The 21,416-nt window shown below is 43.1% G+C and overlaps 1 protein-coding gene across 2 annotated transcripts in view; it reads left to right on the top strand.

Annotated features, from left to right (window-relative positions):
* Positions 1–21,416, top strand: part of LOC108318662 (two pore calcium channel protein 2-like) — a 45,415-nt gene that overhangs the window by 7,254 nt on the left and 16,745 nt on the right. For both annotated transcript variants that reach the window (XM_017549852.2, XM_037727193.1), the window contains exons 2-9: positions 7,973–8,055; positions 9,176–9,290; positions 12,255–12,383; positions 14,615–14,731; positions 14,821–14,939; positions 15,140–15,241; positions 16,606–16,732; positions 18,494–18,695. In XM_017549852.2, coding sequence (XP_017405341.1) covers positions 7,973–8,055; positions 9,176–9,290; positions 12,255–12,383; positions 14,615–14,731; positions 14,821–14,939; positions 15,140–15,241; positions 16,606–16,732; positions 18,494–18,695 — 994 coding nt within the window. The remainder of the gene's footprint in view (positions 1–7,972; positions 8,056–9,175; positions 9,291–12,254; positions 12,384–14,614; positions 14,732–14,820; positions 14,940–15,139; positions 15,242–16,605; positions 16,733–18,493; positions 18,696–21,416) is intronic.

The following is a 21,416-nucleotide window of genomic DNA, read 5'->3' as shown; positions in this document are numbered from 1 at the left end:
GTTCTTAGTTTCTTTGCATTGGGTTAGAATATGTTCTTTTAGTCCACAGAAGTTTCTTACTACCCACCTTCTGAAGTCTGATTCTGTCATTTCATCGCACTCGTTCCCCATCCAACCTTGTTCCCTTGCTGGTAAGGAATTGTGATCCCTTTTAGGAGGAGAGGTGTTCTGGTTTCGGGTGTTTTCATCCTTTTTGCGCTGGTTTCTTCCCATCTTTATGGATTTATCCACCTATCGTCTTTTTAATTGCTGGCTTTCAGATTGGGTCTCTGAGTGGACATTCTGTTTGTTGATGATGAGGTTATTTCTGTTTCTTGGTTTTCCTTCTGACAGTCTGGCCCCTATGCTGTAGGTCTGCTGAGGTTCACTCCAGGCCCTGCTTGCCTGGGGATCGCCTGCAGCACCCTCTGTGCTTTCACTGGGAGCTGCAATCCTGAGCTGTTCCTAAACGGCCATCTTGGATCCCGGACTAATGTTCTTATTCTTAAATCTGTTCGTGCAGATCTTGCATTACCCTGTTTTGGGGTCTTAGTCCCTTGGTGTTCCTTCTTAGCAATTTGCAGAGCTGTTGCTTGCAGTAACCAGGAGGGTTTGAGAAAGTGTTCTACTCAGGTGGTCCAAGGAGCAACAAAAAGCCAGTGTGCTAGCTAGGAATGATTCCGTGAGGGAGAGGTGTGGGGCTTCAGATGACCTGGATGGCATGTCCTCTGCCCCAAGAATACCAGAGCTACCCACCTCCAGCTGACTGTGGCTATCATGATTGCAAAAATGGCCAGAAAGTCTTCCCATCCCTGAATACATACTCTCTTCGCAATGTGCCTTTGCAACTTCTTATATCAAGAGGTGGGTTCTGTTTCTCCAGCCCTTGAATCGGCTTGGCCATGAGACATGCTTTGGCCAATGGGATATTAGCAGTTGGGCTACAGGCAGAGGTGTGAAAAGCACTCGAACATTGGTGCTTGCTCTCCTGATGCCCTTGGGAAACTTTGACCACCACCTGTGGAAGAGCCCTGGGTAGCCTGCTGCAGGATGCACATGGCCAATACATGTGAGCAAGACTATTCTAGACCATCCAGCCCCTGATGACCACAGATATCAGCTAAGTTGGCCCAGACCAGGACTGCCCAGCTGACCCACAGAATTAGGGAAAATAATAAGTGTTTATTCAGGTGACCAAGAATCAGGGTGGGTAGCAAGAATTTGTTGAAATACAGTGCAGCATAGCCAAATGTTATAATCTTTTAAAGAGAAGTGAGAAGTTCAAATTTTTGTGTAAGCTCCAGGTTTTAAAAAATTAAATGAGCAGCCAGCATCTAAAAACACTCTCTGGGCCAAACAGAACACAACTTTAGGCTGCACTTGGCCTATTCGTTGCTGGTTTGCTACTTTCTTTATAGAGGGACATAAGGTTTTTATCCCAACACCTCACTGCCACTTACTCTCTCACCTTTCTCCCACAGCTGCTGTGCCCTGTCCTATCCCTAGCAGCTATTTCTTTGTATAAAATGTCCACAATGTATGTCAAAACCCCAGCTCCTCCAGGCAGCCTTTCTATATGGAAATAGAAGCTGCTGGGATTGCCAGTCTTCATGGAAAAAATGAAATTTGAGACAGGTTTCCAATGAAGGAAACTGGGAAAGCTACTCCTGGTTTTAGGTGAGCATGAGATCAGGCATGGAGGTGGGTCCATAGAGGGACAGTGGACAAGTTCACCAATTTTGGCTAGAGAAGAGTGTTCTTAAAGGAAAAGTGAGGGAGATTAAATTGGAGAGGAAAGGAGAGGAGACATTTAGGAGCCCCTAAATGCTAAGCCAAGGGTTTTGCACTTGATTGGACAGAGAAATCACTTGATGCTTTTGAATAGGGGGTCTCATGGGGAAAGCAGTACTACTCTATTGTATCAGTGTACAGGAAGAGCTTGTAGGAGGACAGGGGGTACTGAGGGAGACAGAAGGTACAGTAGCCTTACTTATCCATGGTTTTTGGTTTTGCCTTCTGTGGTTCCAGTTACTCTAGGTCAACTTCAGTCCAAAAATATCCAATAAAAAGTTCTAGAAATAAACAACTCATAAGTTTTTAATTGTCTGCTGTTCTGAGTAGCATGGTAAAACCTCCAGATGTCCCGCTCTGTTCTGCCTGGGATTGAATCATCACTTTGTCCCACATTTCCACGCTGTAGACACTACTTGCCTGCTAGTCACTTAGCAGCCGTTGGGTTATCAGATGAAAAAGGCATAGTATATACAGGGTTTGGTTACCATGCTCAGTTTCAGGAACCAACTGAGCATCTTGGGACATATTCTTCTCAAATAATGGGGGGACTAGTGTGTAGTGTTGTTAGTAAGGAAAGGAGCATTGGAATTGGAAAGAAAAATGGAAATGTGGAAGAATTTAACTTAAAATGTGTGGGAACTTCTCTTTCCCTTAAGTTATAGTTAATTACGTTAATTTTCTTACCTATATAAACAAGACATATTGGCTGTTTTCAAAGCACTTCTATCAACAACTTTGCATTTTGCCTAGGTTCTTGTTGAATGACTTAAAGGTATTTGGGAGCTTACGGTGGTTTATTCCTACCGCAGTTAATACTGAAGAAAGCATTTGCTGGGTACATAGAGAAGGAACTTTCTTGCAGTCTCCACTGAGAGCCTCTGGAATCTATCTTTCCCTCCTTACTGTGTTCTTTTCACCCTCTAAGGGATTACAAGTGATTCGTCTTCCCCAGAGTTGTAGGGTGGGGTTGGGAGAGAAAACACAAAATTCTTAACAACATTTTTAAGTGTTGGGAGGGGGAAAAGAAATATCACAGCTCTGAGAAGAAGAGAAAGAAAAAATCAAGAGAAGGCAATTATTGTCATGGTGCAATTCAAACAGAAAACAGGCAGGCACAGTGGTTGTTACCTGTGATCTCAACACTTTGGAAGGCCAAGGTGGACAGATTGCTTGAGCCCAGGAAATTGAGACCAGCCTGGGCAACACGGCAAAACCTGTCTCTACAAAAAAATACAGTAATTAGCTGGGTGTGGTGGCACACACTCTGTAGCCCCAGGTACTCAGGAAGCTGAGGCCGGAGAATCACTTGAGTTTGGGAGGTTGAGGCTGCCAGTGAGCCATGATCACACTACTGCACTTTAGCCTGGGCAACAGAGCAAGGTCCGGCCTCAAAATAAATAAATAAATAAATAATAAAAGAAGAAAGAAAGAAAAGAAGAAAGGAAAATGAAAAAAATACAAGAAATAGCAGGAAAGTGTCCATATTTACATCAGTGGTTTTCAGTCTTGACTGCACATTCAAATCACTTGTGAACTTTAAAAGATTAATCCTGGGTTCCACCTCCCAGAGGGTCTGATGCAATTTGGGTCTGCATGTGACTTGGACTTTGGTAGGGTCTTTAAAAGCTGTTAAGGTGATTGTCATATGCTGTGGGAATTAAGAATCGCCACCCCTGCAGTTACCAATGCCTCCCATAGCTGGAGTGCTGTTTTGAGGTTTGCAGCCACATTTTAGCTGTATCTGAAGAAACATCTGCTATTTGGTCTTTGCATGTGGACAATGGTTCCCATGTAAACTTGAAAAGTATGTGCAGTTTTGGAATGGGATATCTAACATAATCCACATTCTTGGATTGGATAAAAACAGTTTGTTTTAAGGGAAAATACAAATGGCCTTAGTTCAAATAAACAAGCTCATTATAGTAAAGCCTGTCTTCTAAGAGTACCACTTCCCACGGAAAACACAGGACACTTAGAACATTGCACACAAATGGGAGGGAGGAGGAGAGGGAAGGCAATTAGAACCAAAACATAAAGTAGATGAGATTTTAAAAGGCGATCGATGTCAGAAATGTAATACTAGTTAAAAATGGGAAACCTTTGAAACGTTATTGTAAAGGTGAAGTGGCTAATATGAAAGAATCAGCAGATTTTAAAACAGCAGGGATGAGTTCAGATGGCAGTTGGTGGGGTGATGTGGTACTTGTCATTCAATGTCTGGGGTCTATTTCATGGAGATGACCCCCAGGGCCTAACTGGCTGGGGCATTGCTGGTGAGTGTTTTTTTCCATTATCTACCTGGAAGGCATATGAAGGATGCATCTCAAATCCATGAGTGTTAACTGCTTATGTTTGTGGACAAATTGCCTCACTGGGACTATAAAGATGTTCGCAGCATCATCTTTTAAATTTGGGACAACAGTGGCCTTAAAAGATTTTGCCATAAATATTTTTTTAAAAGCCTCAATATCGGCAGGGCACCGTGGCTCATGCCTGTAATCCCAGAACTTTGGCAGGTGGGCGGATCACGAGGTCAGTAGTTCAAGACCAGACTGGCCAACATGGTGAAACCCTGCCTCTACAAAATAATACAAAAATCAGCTAGATATGGTGGCTCGTGCCTGTAATCCCAGCTACTTGGGAGGCTGAGGTAGGAGAATTGCTTGAACTAGGACCCGGGAGGCGGAGGTTGCAGTGAGCCGAGATTGCGCCACCGCACTCCAGCCTGGGCTACAGAGCAAGTCTCTATCTAAAAAAAAAAAAAGCTTCAATATCAGAATTCTTTGAGTATGATCTTTTTGAGCCTTAAGGGAATTTTCTTAACGTTCGTGTGTGTTCATTAAAAAAAAGCCAACTCTTGTTGATGTGAGGCATTTTCTACCAAAAATATATTTCTAAGCATATCCTGGGAACTGTACTCTTCCTCAGTGTTAAAGATGTTCAATGAAAAAAAAAATTGATATTAATAGTTTTCCTACTAGAATGTTTTTTAAATATGTAAAGGAAAAATGTTTGGCTGGGTGCTGTGGCTCATGCCTGTAATCTTAGCACTTTGGGAGGCCAAGATGGGTGAGTCACTTGAGGTTAGGAGTTCAAGACCAGACTGGCCAACATGGTGAAATGCTGATTCTACTAAAAATACAAAAATTAACAGGGTGTGGTGGTGAGTGCCCATAATCACAGCTACTTGGGTGGCTGAGATAGGAGAATCGCTTGAACCCGTGAGATGGAGGTCGCAGTAAGCCAAGATTGTGCCACTGCACTCCAGCCTGGGCGACAAAGTGAAGCTCCATCTCAAAAAGAAAAAAAAAAGAAAAGAAAAATGTGTGATAAGTGTTAAACACATTTATATGGTACTTCTTAGATTTTAACAAGCTGCCTCTAAGAATTGCAATACCAGCTCTAAACATACCTGTTGCTCAAAAAGCAATTGACTCTTACAGCAGTTAATTCATCTATGAGATGATTGTTCCGCATCAATTTTTTAATCCATTGATTTGTTTTTCTTTTTGGGCATTTTAACAGCTTTTTAAAACTATAATAGATACACACTAAACTACATTTATTTGAAGTATGCAGCTTGATGAGTTTTGATATATAAATACCCTTGTGATAGTTATGCCATGATTAGAATCGTGAACATATTAATTGCCCACTAAATGTTTTCTTATGCCTATTTTTAATCTCTCTCTCTTAGTTATCTCTTTGTTTATTTGTTTGTTTGTTTGTTTGAGATGGAGTCACTTTCTGTCGTCCAGGCTGGAGTACAGTGGCACGATCTCGGCTCACTGCAATCTCTGCCTCCCAGGTTCAAGCTATTCTCCTGCCTCAGCCTCCTGAGTGGCTGGATTAGAGGTGTACACCACCATGCCCACGTAGTTTTTGTATTTTTAGTAGAGATAGGGTTGCCCCATGTTGTCCAGGCTAGTCTCAAACTCCTGACCTCAAGTGATCTGCCCGCCTTGGCCTCCCAAAATGTTGAGATTACAGGCATGAGCCACCATGCCCAGCCTGTTCCTGTCTTCCTCCCCCTGCCCACACACAATCACTGATCCGGTTTCTGTCAGTGTAGGTTAGTTTTTATTTTCTAGAGTTTTATGCAGATGGAATCATACAGTGAATACTCTTTTAGAGAGGTGGTTGGCTTCTTTCACTCAGCACAATTATTTTGAGAGTCATCCATTTCATTGCATCTATTAGTTGCTCATTCCTTTTTATTGCTGGGTAGTATTCCATTGTAGAGATACAGTATATTTTGTTTATTCACTCACCTGTTCATGGACATTTTGTTGGCTTCTAGTTTGGGGCTGTTAAGCTGGATGAACATATGTATATATGTGCAGCTTTGGGATGAGGTGTCTGACATGAGCCACATACTTGGGTTGGATGTACTAGTCTTTGTGTGGACATATGCTGTCTTTTCTTTTGGTAAACACTTAGGAGTAGCATGGCTGGGTCGTACTTTTTAATATTTTAAGATACTACCAAACTGTCTTCCAAAGTAAACATGCCATTTTCTGTTCCTACCAGCAATGTATGAGAATTCCAGTTGCTCAACATCTTTGGCAAACTTGCAAATATAAAAGGAATTTTGTATTTTGTGTTTATATGTATATACATGTATAATGTGGTATAAATATGTAGCATATAATTTTGTGTTACGGATTTGTTTGTATGTATATGTATATATACAGTAATGTGTCACTTAACAGCAGGGATAAGATCTGATAAATAAATCATTAGGGGATTGCATCACTGTGCAAATATCATAGAGTGTACTTACACCAACCTAGATGGCATTACTTACTAGACGCCTAGGCTGTAGCCTATTTTTCTAGGCTACAAACGTGTACAACATATTACTGTACTGAATACAGCAGATAACTGTAACATAATGGTGTATTCATGTATCTCAACATAGAAAAGGTACAGTAAAAATACAGTATAAGAGGTACAAAATGAATAGGACACTTCCCATGAATGGAGCTTGCAGGACTGGAAGTTGCCCTGGGTGAGTCAGTGAGTGAGTGGTGAGAGCCTGTGAGGGCCTTGGACATTACTGTGCACTACTGTAGACTTCAGAAACACAGGACAGTTAGACTATATTAAATTTGTACAAAATATTTTTCTTTCTTCAATAACAAATTAACCTTAGCCTACTATAAATTTTCTACTGTATAAACTTTTTGATTCTTTTGCAATAGCAGCTTAAAACACATTGCATAGCTAACAAAACATTTTCTTTCTTTATGTCCTTATTCTATAAGCTTTTTAATATTTTTAAACTTAAAAAAATCTTAACTTTTTAAACTCTTTATTGAAAACTAACACACAAACACAGGCATTAGCCTAGGCCTACTCAGGGTCAGGATCCTCAATATCACTGTCTTCTGTCTCCACATATCATCCCACTGGAAGGTCTTCAGGGCCGTAACACTCATGGAGCTGTAATCGCCTGGGATGACAATGTCTTCTTCTGGAGTCTTCCTGAAGGACTTGCCTGAGGCTGTTTTACAGTTAACTTTTTTAATAAATAGAAGGAGTACACTCTAAAATAACCATAAAAAGTATACTAAATACATAAACCAGTAATATAATCATTTATTGTCATTATCAAATTTAATGTACCATACATAATCGTATGTGCTAGACTTTTATACCACTGGCCGTGCAGGTTTGTAGACACCAGCATCACCACAATCATGTATTTTATCGTGCTATGACGTTATGACAGCTATGAACTCACTAGATGGTAGGAATTTTTCAGCTCGTTATAATCTTATGGGTCCCTTGTTACGTATGTGGTTCGTTGTTGACCAAAATGTTATGAGGCACATGACTGTATTTGAATATATATGTGTACTTAACCATATGTTAATATATGTATGTACGAATATACCATTTAGGTACAAGTACATGCTCTAGTCAATGCTTATTTTCATTTCCTCTGAGAGTCTGTATTTGAATTCAAGAAAGTGGAGAGTGTCTGGGCCCAGCCCCACTGCAGGATTCTCTGTGCTCAGGGAGACATCGGAGGTGTGCAGGCAACACTGTTTAGATGTTGGCTACCTCTGGGAGAGTGGGCCTGGGGAGAGGCAAAGGGGAGCTTCTTTTATACTTGCTGCACACTTACAAAGAGAAAGAAAAATATCCTCTCCTGCTCTGACTTGGTGTCCCTTACTCTCTCTATGGGGAACAGGATCTTCTCCTGGCAGCTGCTTATGTTTTGGATGCCCAGTACAACAGAAATGTTCCATTTGAAACGTCACCTCAGGCCATCAGGTAACTAACATGTTACAACATCATGTAGAACCACCTATCCTTCAGTACTTGATACTCTTGAAGTTGAACCCAAACTGAAGGCATTGTTTACACAGATATTTTGAGAAGCATATAGGGCACAGCACATAGATTTGAACATAATCTAATACTTTCTTTTTGAGGCAGACTCTTGCTTTGTTACCTGGGCTAAAGTTTAGTGGTGTGATCACAGCGCATTGTAGCCTTGAACTACTGGGCTCAAGTGATCCTTCTACCACAACCTGGGTTTACATATGTGAGCCAACATGCCTGGCTGAATACTTTTTTGAGTTATAAGAGCATGGCCTCACACTTAGGGAAGCATTCAATAAAGAGATTAAGATCAGATGGATGAGTAAGTGAGCAATACCCAGGATAGAAGCTAGTGCACTCAAGGGAAGAACATGCCATTGTCTTCTCCTTTGATTGTCATCCTCTTAGTTACCTCAAGTGAAAAGCCTTTTTCTTTTTCCTGCCCATTGTCTTCTGATGCAATCCATGTGTCTGCTGTTCTTATGGGAACTCAGCTTTTACTCTATCGCTCCTACAGGTCTCAGCCTGTCTATCACTAGGGCTCAGCATCAGGGCCTCCCAAGGCAGCTGACACCTTATCCCCAGAGGTTGCCAAGCATGTTTGGGGTGCTGTCCCCACTTAGGGAGAGACTAGCATGACCTCTTGCCAGATCTCTTCTGAGTCTATCATGTTAAGATGGGCTGATGTACATTTTAAAATCAGGTTAGGCCACCATGCCACATCAGAATAGGCCACTTTAACTGAGAGTTTAATCTGTGTCCATCACTGTTCAAAGTCCTCTGTGGGTATTCCCTTATTACCATCACATCAACCCCATGGGGAAGGTATAATCTTAGCTGAGACTGTTAGAAAATGTGCTTTGAGATATGATCATTTCCTGATTTTTCTGTGTTAGTGTTTGTAGTATGTGATCATTAAATACTGCCTCCTGCTTTCTAGAATTTGAAGGAAATATGACTAAGACATAACTTTCTTATTTTATCCACCATTAGTTCTTTAAAGAGATGTTTGGGTGCTGTGTAGCTCCTGTTCCTTGTTTATAACCACCTTTGTCTTTTTCCTATGCAGGCTTTACTATTTTTATAACCACTGGACAACACAGGTTGCCACATATTTCTTCATTTGTGTAGACCTCGCTCTTGCCCTATTTGAAGAGCCTGCGTTGTTTCCTCTGCCTTTCTTGGTAAGCATGCCATAGCAGATGGAAGCCAGATTCGGTCATAGATGAGTTGGGCCTTGTCCCTCTTCCTTTTTTTCCTCAAATTTCAACAAATATGAATTAGATGTTATTATCTTTCTGGGAGTTAGAGGAGTTCTGTCTACTCACCAAGCGGATGCTTCCTTCATAAGGCATTTTAAGTGCAATGGGACATTTTGGTCTTCTGTGCAAGCACACACAAAATCAGAGATGGTTCAATGATATTTTCAAAGCCAATTTACTTACTGCTAAGCAGATGATGTTCTCATATAGTATAATATGCAATTTGTACATATCACATTTTCAGCTTTTTTCATAGTCATATCATTAGAGTAATTATTGGTGCTTAGGAGCTGATCACATTTGATTTTGAGTAATGTATCAAATTCACCAGCCAATCCAGAGAGGTCTAAATAGTAGACCAATGCCCTGCCCATGTTGATTTCTGATTCGTCATTGCTCTCACTTCTGTCTTAATAGCTATCATTTGCTCCCTGCTTGCTATCTATCTGCTGGGTGCTCTCAGTGCTTTCTCTGTATTCTCCTTAAGCCTTACAGGAACTCCATGAGATGTGCCTGCTGTTATCACACTCACTTAACAAAGAAGGAAGCTGAGCCTGGAAAGGTTGTGCAACTTGTCCAAGGTCACTAGGCAACAAAGACAGAACTAGGCTTCAAGCCTAAGCCTGTCTGATTTCAAAGCTTTTGCTTTTTAACAACGACACACAGACCCTTTTTTATTCTTCCTTGTTTCAGTTATCAGTTGCACAAACGTATTTACAAACCACCCTAAAACTCAAACACTTAAAACAAGGGTCAGGAAGCCATAGACTGGGGGCCAAATTCAGCTGCTGCTTATTTTTGTACAGCCTATGAGCTAAGAATGTTGCTATAAACGGAATGCTTGTGTCTTCCCAAAATTCGTATTTTGAAACCTAGCCCCCAATGTGGAGGTATTTGGAGGTGATCATGGGGGTAAAGCCCATTTCATGAATGGTATTAGTCCCCTCATAGAAGATGCTTCAAGGAGCTCCCTTGCCCCTTCTGCTTTGTGAGAATGCCACAAAAAGATGGCTGTCTGTGAGCCAGAAAGTGGGCCCTCGTCAGACACCAAATTTGCCAGTGCTTTGATCTTGGACTTCCCAGGCTCCAGAACTGTGAGAAATAAATTTCTGTTGTTATGAGCCACCCAGCCTATGGTGTTCTGTTATAGCAGCCTGATCAGACTAAGACAAATGATTTTTACATTTTAAAATGACTTGGAAATAAAAGACACAGAAGAATAATATTTCGTGACACATGGAAATGATATGAAATTCAAATTTTGCTGTCTGCAAATAATGTTTTATTGGAGCATAGCCACACTTATTCATTTATGTGTTGTCTCTGGCTGCTTTGGAGCTACATCAACAGAGTTTGGTGGTTGTGACAGAGACTGTAAGACTTGCAAAGCCTCATGTATTCACTTTAATGGAAAGAGTTCACTGACCCCTAGCTTTAGAGAGCAACAGCCTTTTATTATCTCCCATGACTCTGTGGGAGATTGGCTTGTGTGGTGGGGCTGGGTGTAGATGTCTGGAAGCTCTTAGATCTCTGGAGGCTAGAACATCCAAGGTGGCTCTCTCGCATGGCTGCCAGGCGCTGCTGGCTGTAGCTGTGGCCCCAGGTTCCCCGGCTCTCTTCTACGTGGCTGCTCCACGTGGCTTAGGCTTCTCCCAGTGGGTGGCTGGGTCCAGGAAGAAGAATCCCAGTGTGCTGCACCATCACACCTCTGCTTGCATCACACCTGCTGATGTCCTGTTGTCCAATGCTAATCATGCCGAAACTCTGAGTCAACATGGGAGGGCACTGCAAAGGGGGTGAAAAGTGGAAGTATGGCTCACTGGGGCTGCCAAAGTGACAGCCACCAACTTTCTTACAATAAAGATCCTCCAATTAATTAATTCTCTGGATAGAAGCCATTTATTCCAATAAGTGTCAACACAAACACAAAGTCTGAAGAAGCAGAGCTGTGCATTCACAAACCTGGACAGAGTCCACTCTGGCCAAAGTGGGAGTCCCACGGAGTGGTCTTCTCAGCCATTTGCCTCTTTCCCTGCGTCCTCACTCCCTGTCTGTTATTGGTAATGTATAACTTTGGGTTGTGTCCCCTGCTGCTTTCAGGCCCAGAGCCAGCCCCTTCCTCCCTGTCTCTGGCTCTCACTCAAGACCTTTCCCTCTTTTTAGCTCAAGTTAAGTTGTCCTTTTCTCCACCGCTTCCTGTCCTCCACCCGTCTGTCCCTATTGATGGAGGAACATGCCCTTGTTAGGGAGCTGTTGCTGCATCTTGACAGCCTCAGGCAAACCCTACACTGCAGTCACCGGCTGCAAGGCTAGCAGGTGCAGGAGTCTGGAGTTGGCTCCCATAATCTACGGAGGGAGACCCATCAGGACTTCAGTCTTGATCTCAGTGGGCTCCATTCTCATCTCTAACGAGCCTCATACAGGCAGCAGGACTGCAGTGACAGTGATGTTTACAGACGGGCTCATTATTCCCACATCTTTGGGGAATTACCTTACTGTTAGAGAAATGGCACTTTTAGGTGTCTGGAATTTGAACATGGAGAATTTGAGAGCATAGATGATGCCTGCCTCTGACCTCCTTCTTTTCTGGGGAAAAATGTTCTTGGTCCTCAGCTTGCTGGTGCAGCTCTTCCCAGGGATCCCTGCCAGTATGGGTCATGGAATTTGCAACTCAGTGGCAGGTTTCCTTTTTGGAGGAAGAAACAATTCTAACTGGCAGAAAATTTTGCTGCAATTTTCAGTAAAATTAAGGGACATGGCAAATTCTCAGAGGGTACCAAGCAGGAAAGGTAGGGTAGTGGCAGGGGTTGGAGGTGGTACGAGATAACTGAAGCTGAGCCTCCCCATGGCAAGTCCTCGTGCTCAGCCTCTGTTTTCTCCTTGCAGGCCACCTCAATAGCAGAAATACTTTGCCTGACTGCATTCTTTGGGAGACTGATACATTTTGCGAAAATCACTCCTCAAATGGTTTTCTGGAAGGATACAAAAAACATCTGCATCATGGTAACCATAGTGGTGAGTGTTCATTGTGGTACCTACAAGGGTTTATGACTGGAGGCAGGAGCCATGAAGAAAAAAGACTCAATAGATTTGCCTTTGATAAAACAACACTTCCATTCAGTGAACACCATAAGCACAACTGCAAGCAAACCACAAACTGAAGAACAAATATGGCAAAATGTGGCAGCGCAGACATTTCAACATATCAAGAGCACTTCCAATTAAAGGAAAAAAAAGATATCCCAGTAGATAATTTTGCTGAAGATAAGTGAAAGCAACTCATGAAGAAAAAACATGTAAAATGACTGCTAGAAAAGATGTTTTACTTCACTAATTAAAAATTGTAGAATAAAACAATAAAATACCATGTGTTGGCCTATAAATCAATGTTAGCAAGATTGAAAACAAACCTTTTTTTGTAATTTCAATTTTCATTTTAGATTCAGGTGGTACATAGACAGATTTGTTATATAGGTATATTTTGTGATGGTGAGATTGGGGTACGATTGATCCCATCACCCAGGTAGTGAGCATAGAACCCAGCAGGTAGTTTTTCAACCCTTTCCTCCCTCTGCCCCCTCACCCCTTGAGGAGTCCCCAGGGTCTACTGTTGCCATCTTTGTGTTCATGAGTACCCAGTGTTTAGCTGCCACTTATAAGTGACAATATGCAGTATTTGGTTTTCTGTTCCATTATTAATTCACTTAGGATGATGGCCTCTGGCTGCATCCATATTACTGCAACGGACATATTTCATTCTTTTTAAATGACTGCATAGTATTCCATGCTGTATATGTACCACATTTTCTTTGCCCAACCTACCCCTGATGAGCACCTGGGTTGATTCCATGTCTTTGCCATAAAACAAATGTTCTTACACACTGCTGGAGAAATGAATAAAGCTATATTTCTGGAAGGCTGTTTGGCAGTTCCTTTCAAAAGCCTTGAAGGTGAATATACTTGCACCCTTGACTTCCATTCCTTATCTGTAGGTAAGAAGGATGCATTCTGAGATTTAGCCACAAAATTGGTGGTGACTGACTGCTTATAATATTGACAAACTGGAAACAACCTTATTTCCTAACAAAATACACAAGAAATATGTCGTAAGTAGAATGTGATATATTCATACAGCCTCCTGGGCTCTCCTCTCACTCCTTTGCCCCATCTGTTATTTGAAAGGCCCTGGGAATGAAACTTGCCTTTTTAGCCTGGCCTGCAAAGCCACCCTCCATGGGTCCTTGTCACTTTCTGCTGCTTCCCTCTGCCCCTACTCCCGGGACCCTCTGCTTTCCAAACATGCCAGACTAGTATTTCCTCAACAATCATTTTATTGTATTTCCTTGTCTAGCTCTTGATCTTCCTGATTTTTTTTTCTTTTTAAAGCTCTGCTGTGCTGTAGGTTACATCAAAGAGTGCCTCCTCCATGAAGCCCCTCACATATCTTAACCCTTGATGATCCACCTGTCCCCACTCCTCTGGGACAGCCACACTGGTTCCATCCAGTGCAGCGGTTGTGAACCAGCCTCATTTCTTGGCTGTCTCTCCACCTCATGCAGAGTGCCCTTTGACGGGAAGGAGTTCACCAGATCCTCTGTGCCTTGTCACCACAGGGGCTGAATTCACTTTTTTGGATGATAGTAGATTGTTCTTTTTTTACTTATATTTTTCTAAAATACACTAGTTTCTTCTTTTGCCCTAGATTCTTCACATTAATCTCTTTCCCATAAACCTGACATTAATAAAGATTAATAAGGGTTTTCTATAGTCTAGATATCCTCATCTCTGTTACTAGGCTATACTTCCTTTCTTTCACATGTCAAATTGAAGAAAAGGTCAATAGGGTGTAGTGGGGAAGGATCTCGCAGTGTGATTAATAGCAAGGACTCAGCCCTCAGACTGCCTGGGTTCCAGTCCCAGCTCGGCCCTCAGCTAGCTGTGTGACCAGGAGCTATGTGCTTACCCTATTTGTGCCTCAAGCTCCTCCTCCTCCAGGAATAGTGCCCACCTAATTGGTGTGGTGAGTCTAAAATAAAATAATCTACAAGAGGTGCTTGTTATGCTGCAGGGAACATGGTAAAATGTCCAACATCGGCTATTATTAATATCATATTACAAAAGTAGAACTATGCTGTCTATGAAACTTGCTTTTTCACATAACATTGTGTCTCTCCTGGGTTGGTAAACATGCGTCCACTGTCCTTGGACAGTGTAGTACTGACATCTCTGTCCTGTGTCTCTCACAGCTGACCTTGATCGATCTGATTATCTATGGATCGCTGGAATCTATTAACGTCCGCAGCATCAGATGGTCAAGGGCCTTAAGACCAGTCTTCCTAATTAACTTCCCTGAAAGTCGTCAGGTAAGCGTATGATTTAGGATACGTGATGGTTTGTTTTTGCAGAAAGTTAGTTGGTTTCTTGTAAATAAAATAACCTTTTGTCTCCATAGATCCGAAGGGCTTTCCGAAGCCTCCGGAACACCCTGCCCGATATCCTCTACGTCTTCCTCTTGTTCATGTTCAGTGTGTTGATGTTCTCCCTGATGGCCTTGAAGCTTTTTGGAGATCGGTGAGCACACTTCTCTGGAAGTTTCTGCCTGGGAATTCTCCCATATTTAGGTTGAGTCTGTTCATGGCACAATCTGTCACCAAACATAATCTTCCATGTTCAAACACTGCAGAGTGCTCTTGAAAGGGGAAAAGTGTATCAGAAACCACAGCCTAATTTATGTGTGTGGTTTTTACTTTGTGTTTTTGGTTCCTCTTTAGGGGTCTGAAAACAGCAGAGGGATCGCCTTACTTTGAAAACATTCTGGAGATAGCATTTGAGCTCTACGTGCTGGTCACTACAGCAAACAGTCCTGACGTCATGTACGTGCATCCTCGATCCACGTTCGTGGGCATCTGTTTCCAGAACAGAATTCACATGATTCAAAGCAGCTGTCTCCTGACTCTAGCAGGGCTGAGAGAGAAGAAAGAGTGATTTTTCTGTTTAGTCCTATTCACTGTAAACGATTTGAAGAATATAAAATTTTACACCACTAATAGCCTATCCTCTCTACTTAAAACTAAATTTAAATGAATTCTTTCAAAATAGGAAGGAACAGGAGACATATCTTGAGATACAGTTTTTAATATTTGAGCCCATGTTCTATTCTGGGATCCTCTTTAAGTCTTGAGTTTAAAGACTTGAGCCATCTTTGTAAAGGATTCATGGCTGGTTCTCCTAAGCGTTGATGCAGTGTTTTGACTACATCAAACAGGAAATAAATGTAAACATCAGTAATTGCTGCCTTCCTTGCAAAATGCCAATTCTCCACACATGTGAAAGTTACTTAGGAGAAGAACTTCATGATTTTTTTCTAATGTCTTCTTGTTATGGATTTACCTCATGCGTATGGGTAAAGTTATTAAGGGGTGCTGCATAGAGTGGCTAGCTCTCTAGCTCTAGAGAGTGGGCAACTCTCTAGTGAGAGAGCCTCACTGCAAATGTCAGACCACGTCTGCTCCCATAGTGACCTCAGAAAGGCAGGGTTTCTGTCGTCTTCTGATGTATAGTATCATCAGTTCAACTGTTCTTGGTTGTTCCTCATGCTTAGGCCTGGCCCTGGCCCCTCTTATGTTCTCTTGCATCTTTCCTCAGACCCCTGGCTGACAGCCTAGCCAGAACCTTGTGATGTCCCCTCCTGTAGGAAATCCAGTTTCCATTAAAGGCAGAGTGAGCACCTGTCACAACTTGCCCTGCCACGATTATCACTGGGCACCTTTCCTGTATTGTCCCTGGGTGGTTAGAATATGATGTGGCCCCCAGCCAAGGCAGTTGGGTGTCCCACAGAGCCCTGACTTTGCACTGCACAGCCCTCTTCCCAGCCACACTCCTGATTCTCTTTTTAATTCCTAGCAAGTCACTGTCCTTTCTAGGCCACAAGTTTCTCATTGTGAAGGGAGAAAACTGAATTGGGAGATCATTAAGGTCCTACCACTGTGAAAATTGGTGCCTCTGTAAGGTGCTAAGAATTTCAGAAAGGCAGGTGTGAAGCAAACTGTTCAGCATTAGGGATGTTGATGGCTCTGCGGCCCCCATCGCACCCTGTGGGGGAGAGAGAGTGTTAGAGGGGGCTTTCTGGTGCCTCATGCACATGGACTGTGCATGTGGGATGTTGCTTAAGGTCAGCCTTATATGCATTGTGGAACTAGGGTATGGAAAACCATGAAACATAATTATTTTCTTCTAGGATGCCTGCCTATGACTTCAACTGGTGGTATTCTTTGTACTTTATAATCTACATTATCATCAATACCTACATCTTCATGTCTGTCTTTCTGGCCGTGGTGTACAACAATTATAGGAAGCACTTAAAGGTAACAGGCGTGAGCTGAGGGCTGGGGTGGGGTGTGTGGGGTGTGCGTGGGTGCAGTGACTGGGAGGCCAGTGAATGCATTTGTTAAATATTTGAAAGTGTCCTTGATCTACTTACTTTGATGAACCCAAAAACCTGATGCCTTGCTTCCTTCTGCTGAGTGGGGCAGCTCTTCCCTCTTTGTGATGGTTGTAACAGTGTGTCTCTGGAGATCCACAGGACAGAGGACCTGGCCTGGGCACTGGCCCCTTCATGGGGAATGTCAGGTGCTACTTTGCTCTTTGCTCTTGATGCATCAAATAGCTCGTGGCTCCTAGATACATTCTGAGCGTGATTTGGGCTGAGGATATTCTCTAAGCTTCTAGCTCTTTTCTCCCTTCAAACAGAAGAAACATCTTAAAGCCACAGTTCCTGCCCTGGTTCCTGCCTGCCTGACCGATGTCTGGAGAATTCCTGGAAAGGTTGAGTGGGTGCTTGGGGTAGAAGGAGGTTTGATTTGCACCCAGGAATCCCCCGAGGACACGTCGGCCATCTCATCCACCCTCTGTCCACTGCCACTTACCAGCACAGACATTTGGGTGTCTGTTTCCTTTATTGTAAAACTCATTGCAAAGAGAAGTCTTTCTTCTGAGGGTTATTTTCCCTAAGGAAAGACAAACCTTAGGGCTTTTGGCCTTCCAGTTCTGTTTTGAATGTTTCCTTGCTAATGGAGTTTCCGCTTGGGGTCAAGCAAGAAGTCAGGCAAACTTCAATGCAGTTCAAGAGAAGGGGATGGTGGGGAAAGTCTGAGATTGGGTCAGTCTGGCCTTTGAAGGTGTCTGGCTCTACCCAGGTCCCAAGGAGTCTCTGTGCAGAAGGAACCTCAGCTCCTCCTCACCCCAAATCCAGGCCTCCTTTGACCTCTTCCTCTCTCTGGCAGGAGAGGCCATTCCAGAGAGTCTGGTGCGCCTCTCCTCTCCCTCACTGTGAACACAACTGTTACTATGCCCCTCCCAAACCCAAGGAACACCCCTAGGAAAATTTCTGCAACATGCCTCAGTCAGCAAACATATTTTAGACATGCTGCATGCGCCAGACACCATGCCAGGTCCTGAGGAACCACAACGATGGTGAGGACCCAGCCCTTCCCTTTAGGAATTTACAGTCTAGCTATGTCATCAATGAAGCCATGATAGTGGGCAAGAGACTAACAGGGGCAGTGGAGATGGGCATGGTAGCTGGACAGCCCTGAGGAGGGCTGCAGAGCCTCCCCCCTTCCACAGGATTCCCTGTGGCCAGGCCAGATGGCAGCTCCAGGCAGGCCTTTCCGGCCCCAAACCACATCTGGCCTAGTTTCACTTCCCTGAATTCTCTCCTCTTCATCCTCTTTCTCGATGGACTGCATGGTGTATCTCTCTTTACCTTCTAGCTGGGTTTCTCTCTCTCTCCTCTCAACAGCACATCTAATTTCCTTCCTTTCTGGAATCTCCCCTCCTTCTGGGCAGGGTGGAGCTGGGAACCGGCTGCCTCCTGCCACTCTATTTCTCACTGCACAGACTTTCCTTCCCAGGCTCCCTCATTTCAGCTTGGTAAGATGAGTTCTGTTGACGCAGAGTGGGGCTAGGTAAATACTCCTGAAGTCGGGAGGTGTCATTTATCTTGTGTATCAGCCTACCTATCAGTGATGTCTCTTCAGCTCTTTGAATACCTTCAAATATTGGAGTAAGAAAGTGATGCCCTCTTGGATCTTTCTCTTAAAAACACACAATTCTGTTTTTTTAAGAATGAAATTCGCAAACTGGCATACCTGAAACGTCACAAAATGATAGCAGCATTCAACGTTTTGAAAGTCAAGGTGGGCGCTGACTTTGTGGTCGAGGAGGCTCAGTGGAGGCGGCTGGCACAGGTGGTGGCACCAGACATGAGCAGCGCCCACCTGGAGCTTCTCCTGAGGATCTCTGACGAGGGACAGAAAGGGCATGTGGGTACGAAGACTTCGCCTCTGACTGTCCTCTTCCCTCTGAAACTCTGAAACTGGGCTTCACAAAATGATGGGTAAAGCAATAGCATGTTTTAAAATGTATTTAGCTTAGCACATAAAAATATGCACCTGCTGGCAAGAATGCCATGGAGTTAACAACCTCGGGCTGTGCTCTGACTGCCCTGTCCTAGTGTACATGGCCACAAGCAGGTGTCAGCAGGCCATGCCATCCCAGAGCCCTTACCTGGTGGACACGGTCCTTCCACTTCTGCAGTTGTGCTTTAGGGAAGTATTCTGAAATATGGAAAAGAGATACATACATAGATGTTCAGTTTGCATTTTGCATTTTAAAGCGAAAAGTTGAAGATGGCGTACATGTTCATGGTTGATAGCCATTATTAAGATGCTTCGTATTGGTGGCATGCTTGTCATGTGTGAGGCATTGTTATAGTTCTCCATGCATTGAGCTAGTGTAATCTTCCCCCAAGCACACTGAAGTGTTTTTGTTATCTTCATTTGTCAATATGGAAACACACTCAAAGAGGTTCAGTCATTTGTCCAAGGCCACACAGCTGCAAAGTGACAGAGGCCATCTGGCTCCAAGGCTTGCGCTTTTTATCCTTGTGCTCAACTGCTCCAAATTGTGATGGTCATTTAATAGGAAAATCTGATAGCATTAAAAATGACCATGAAGATGAGGTAGGAATGCGGGGAAGGTGAGGTGTTAATACGCCCCAACTGCAGAGCACTCCCATTTCACCAGTTTTAAGAAAGTCGAGATCGGAACACACCCAAATGGAGTGGCGGTTTGATAGGATGGTGAGATTATAAGCAACTGTTCACTTAAGGGAGACAAGAACTCTCAAACTAGTCCCACAGAGCTGTGGGCCTTATTACCTCTCCACGCCTGTTTGTGAAGGTGGCAAAGATTCTCTGGGACTTACTTGAATTTGGTGTTCAGAAGGAAAGAGACATGCACAGCAAGACACTATTACATGGGCGGTGCCAGCATCTTCCAGTAATAGCTTTGGATCCAGGATGGAAGAAGGCTTTTTTAAAAAAACCATTTTTTAATTATTTTAAAATATTGTTTGCGGATACATACTAGGGGTATATATTTACAGGGTACATGAGATGTTTTGATACAGGTATGCAACGTGAAATAAGTGCATCATGGAGAATGGGGTACCCATCGCCTCAAGCATTTATCCTTTGAGTTACAAACAATCCAATTACATTCTTTAAGTTATTTTAAAATACACAATTAAGTTATTATTGACTTTAGTCGCCCTGTTGAGCTATCAAATAGTAGGTCTTAGTCATTCTCTCTATTCTCTTTGTACCCATGGAAGAAGGTCTTTGCAGGAGCCCAAGCAGCGTCTCCTCAGCCACATGGTTCAATGTCACAGTGCAGAGTGTCTGCTCAGATGGTCAGGCTACTCAAACCCTGAGCAGATTCCTTTGTGCCACCCGCTGCTAGGAACAGGCAGTGACTCCTGCTAGGGACAGCTGCCATGGAGTGTGTGGTTGCTCTGCTGATGGCGGGGAAGGGAGAGGAAGGGTGCCTCATCAGGCAACCCTGGAGCACAGCACTTTTCAAACTGTGTGCTAAAGCTTTTTTATTTCCAATCTGTCATTGGTAGAGACTTTAATAAAATACAATAAGTCAGTAACACATACATGACACACAAAATACAAATCTCGGGTTTTCATGATTAGATCCAGCAGGCATGAAATTACCCTGTCAATTGCTCTACAAGGTCCTAAATTTTAGTACTTATGTTACAGAGGGTGGGGAGCACTAGGATTGACCAGCACCATTCCAGCAGTGACCCTTTGAGAAGTGCTTGGTTTAGGACATCAGAGAAGGCAGGTGCCCCCTGAAACACACAATTCCCCACGATTACCCTGACCTCCAGTTGCTAGTTCATGATTGAAGTCATCAAGGTAGCTGGGTCCTCAGCCCTTAGCCCTGCTTAGTTTTGTTACCTGAGTTGTGGTCCTATTTGTAAATTAAATGAGAACAAAATTCATCTAGTTTGAATAAAGGAATCTACCAGAGTCATAGATTTTATTGAAGCTCCATAAATGTGGTAAGAAAAAAGTCCAGTGAGACCATGGTTTAACCCATTTCTCCACTACCTTACCTTCTAAAAAATAGCAGTGTCCATTTAAATATTATTACCAGGAAAACATGTTTTTAAGAAAGACAGGCTGAGTGTGGTGGCTCATGCCTGTAATCTTAGGACTTTGAGAGGCCTAGGTAGGAGGATCACCTGAGCCCAGGAGATCAAGACCAGTCTGGGCAACGTGGTCTGTCTCTACAAAAAATACGAAGCTGCTGGGTGTGGTGTCACATACCTCTAATCTCAGCTACTCAGGAGGCTGCGATGGGGGAATCGATTGAGCCCAAGGGGTCAGCCTGGTGGCAGAGGAAGATTCTATCTGAAAGAAAAAAGAAAAAAAAAAAAAAAGAAAGAGAAAGACAGCTAGTCAGATTGGTTGGCTTTGGTAAATCCTAGATTATATTTCACAGAACATAGTGATTTCTGCTGTCTGGAATGCCCCAAGAGATTTCTTTGCTCAAGTAACACTTACAAAGATAGTCTTAGTAACAAAAAGCCAAATGGGAAAACAGAATTATATGCTTCACAATGGTCTTAACACTGTTCAGACATTTGTGAACATTCCCACTTTTCCCCTTGATCAGCAGTTGCAAGGACTT

This window comes from Cebus imitator, unplaced genomic scaffold, assembly GCF_001604975.1.
Source record: "Cebus imitator isolate Cc_AM_T3 unplaced genomic scaffold, Cebus_imitator-1.0 Scaffold222, whole genome shotgun sequence".
Lineage (NCBI taxonomy): Eukaryota > Metazoa > Chordata > Mammalia > Primates > Cebidae > Cebus > Cebus imitator.
The sequence above is the reverse complement of the archived record's forward strand: the minus strand, read 5'-3'. Positions and strand labels throughout refer to the sequence as shown.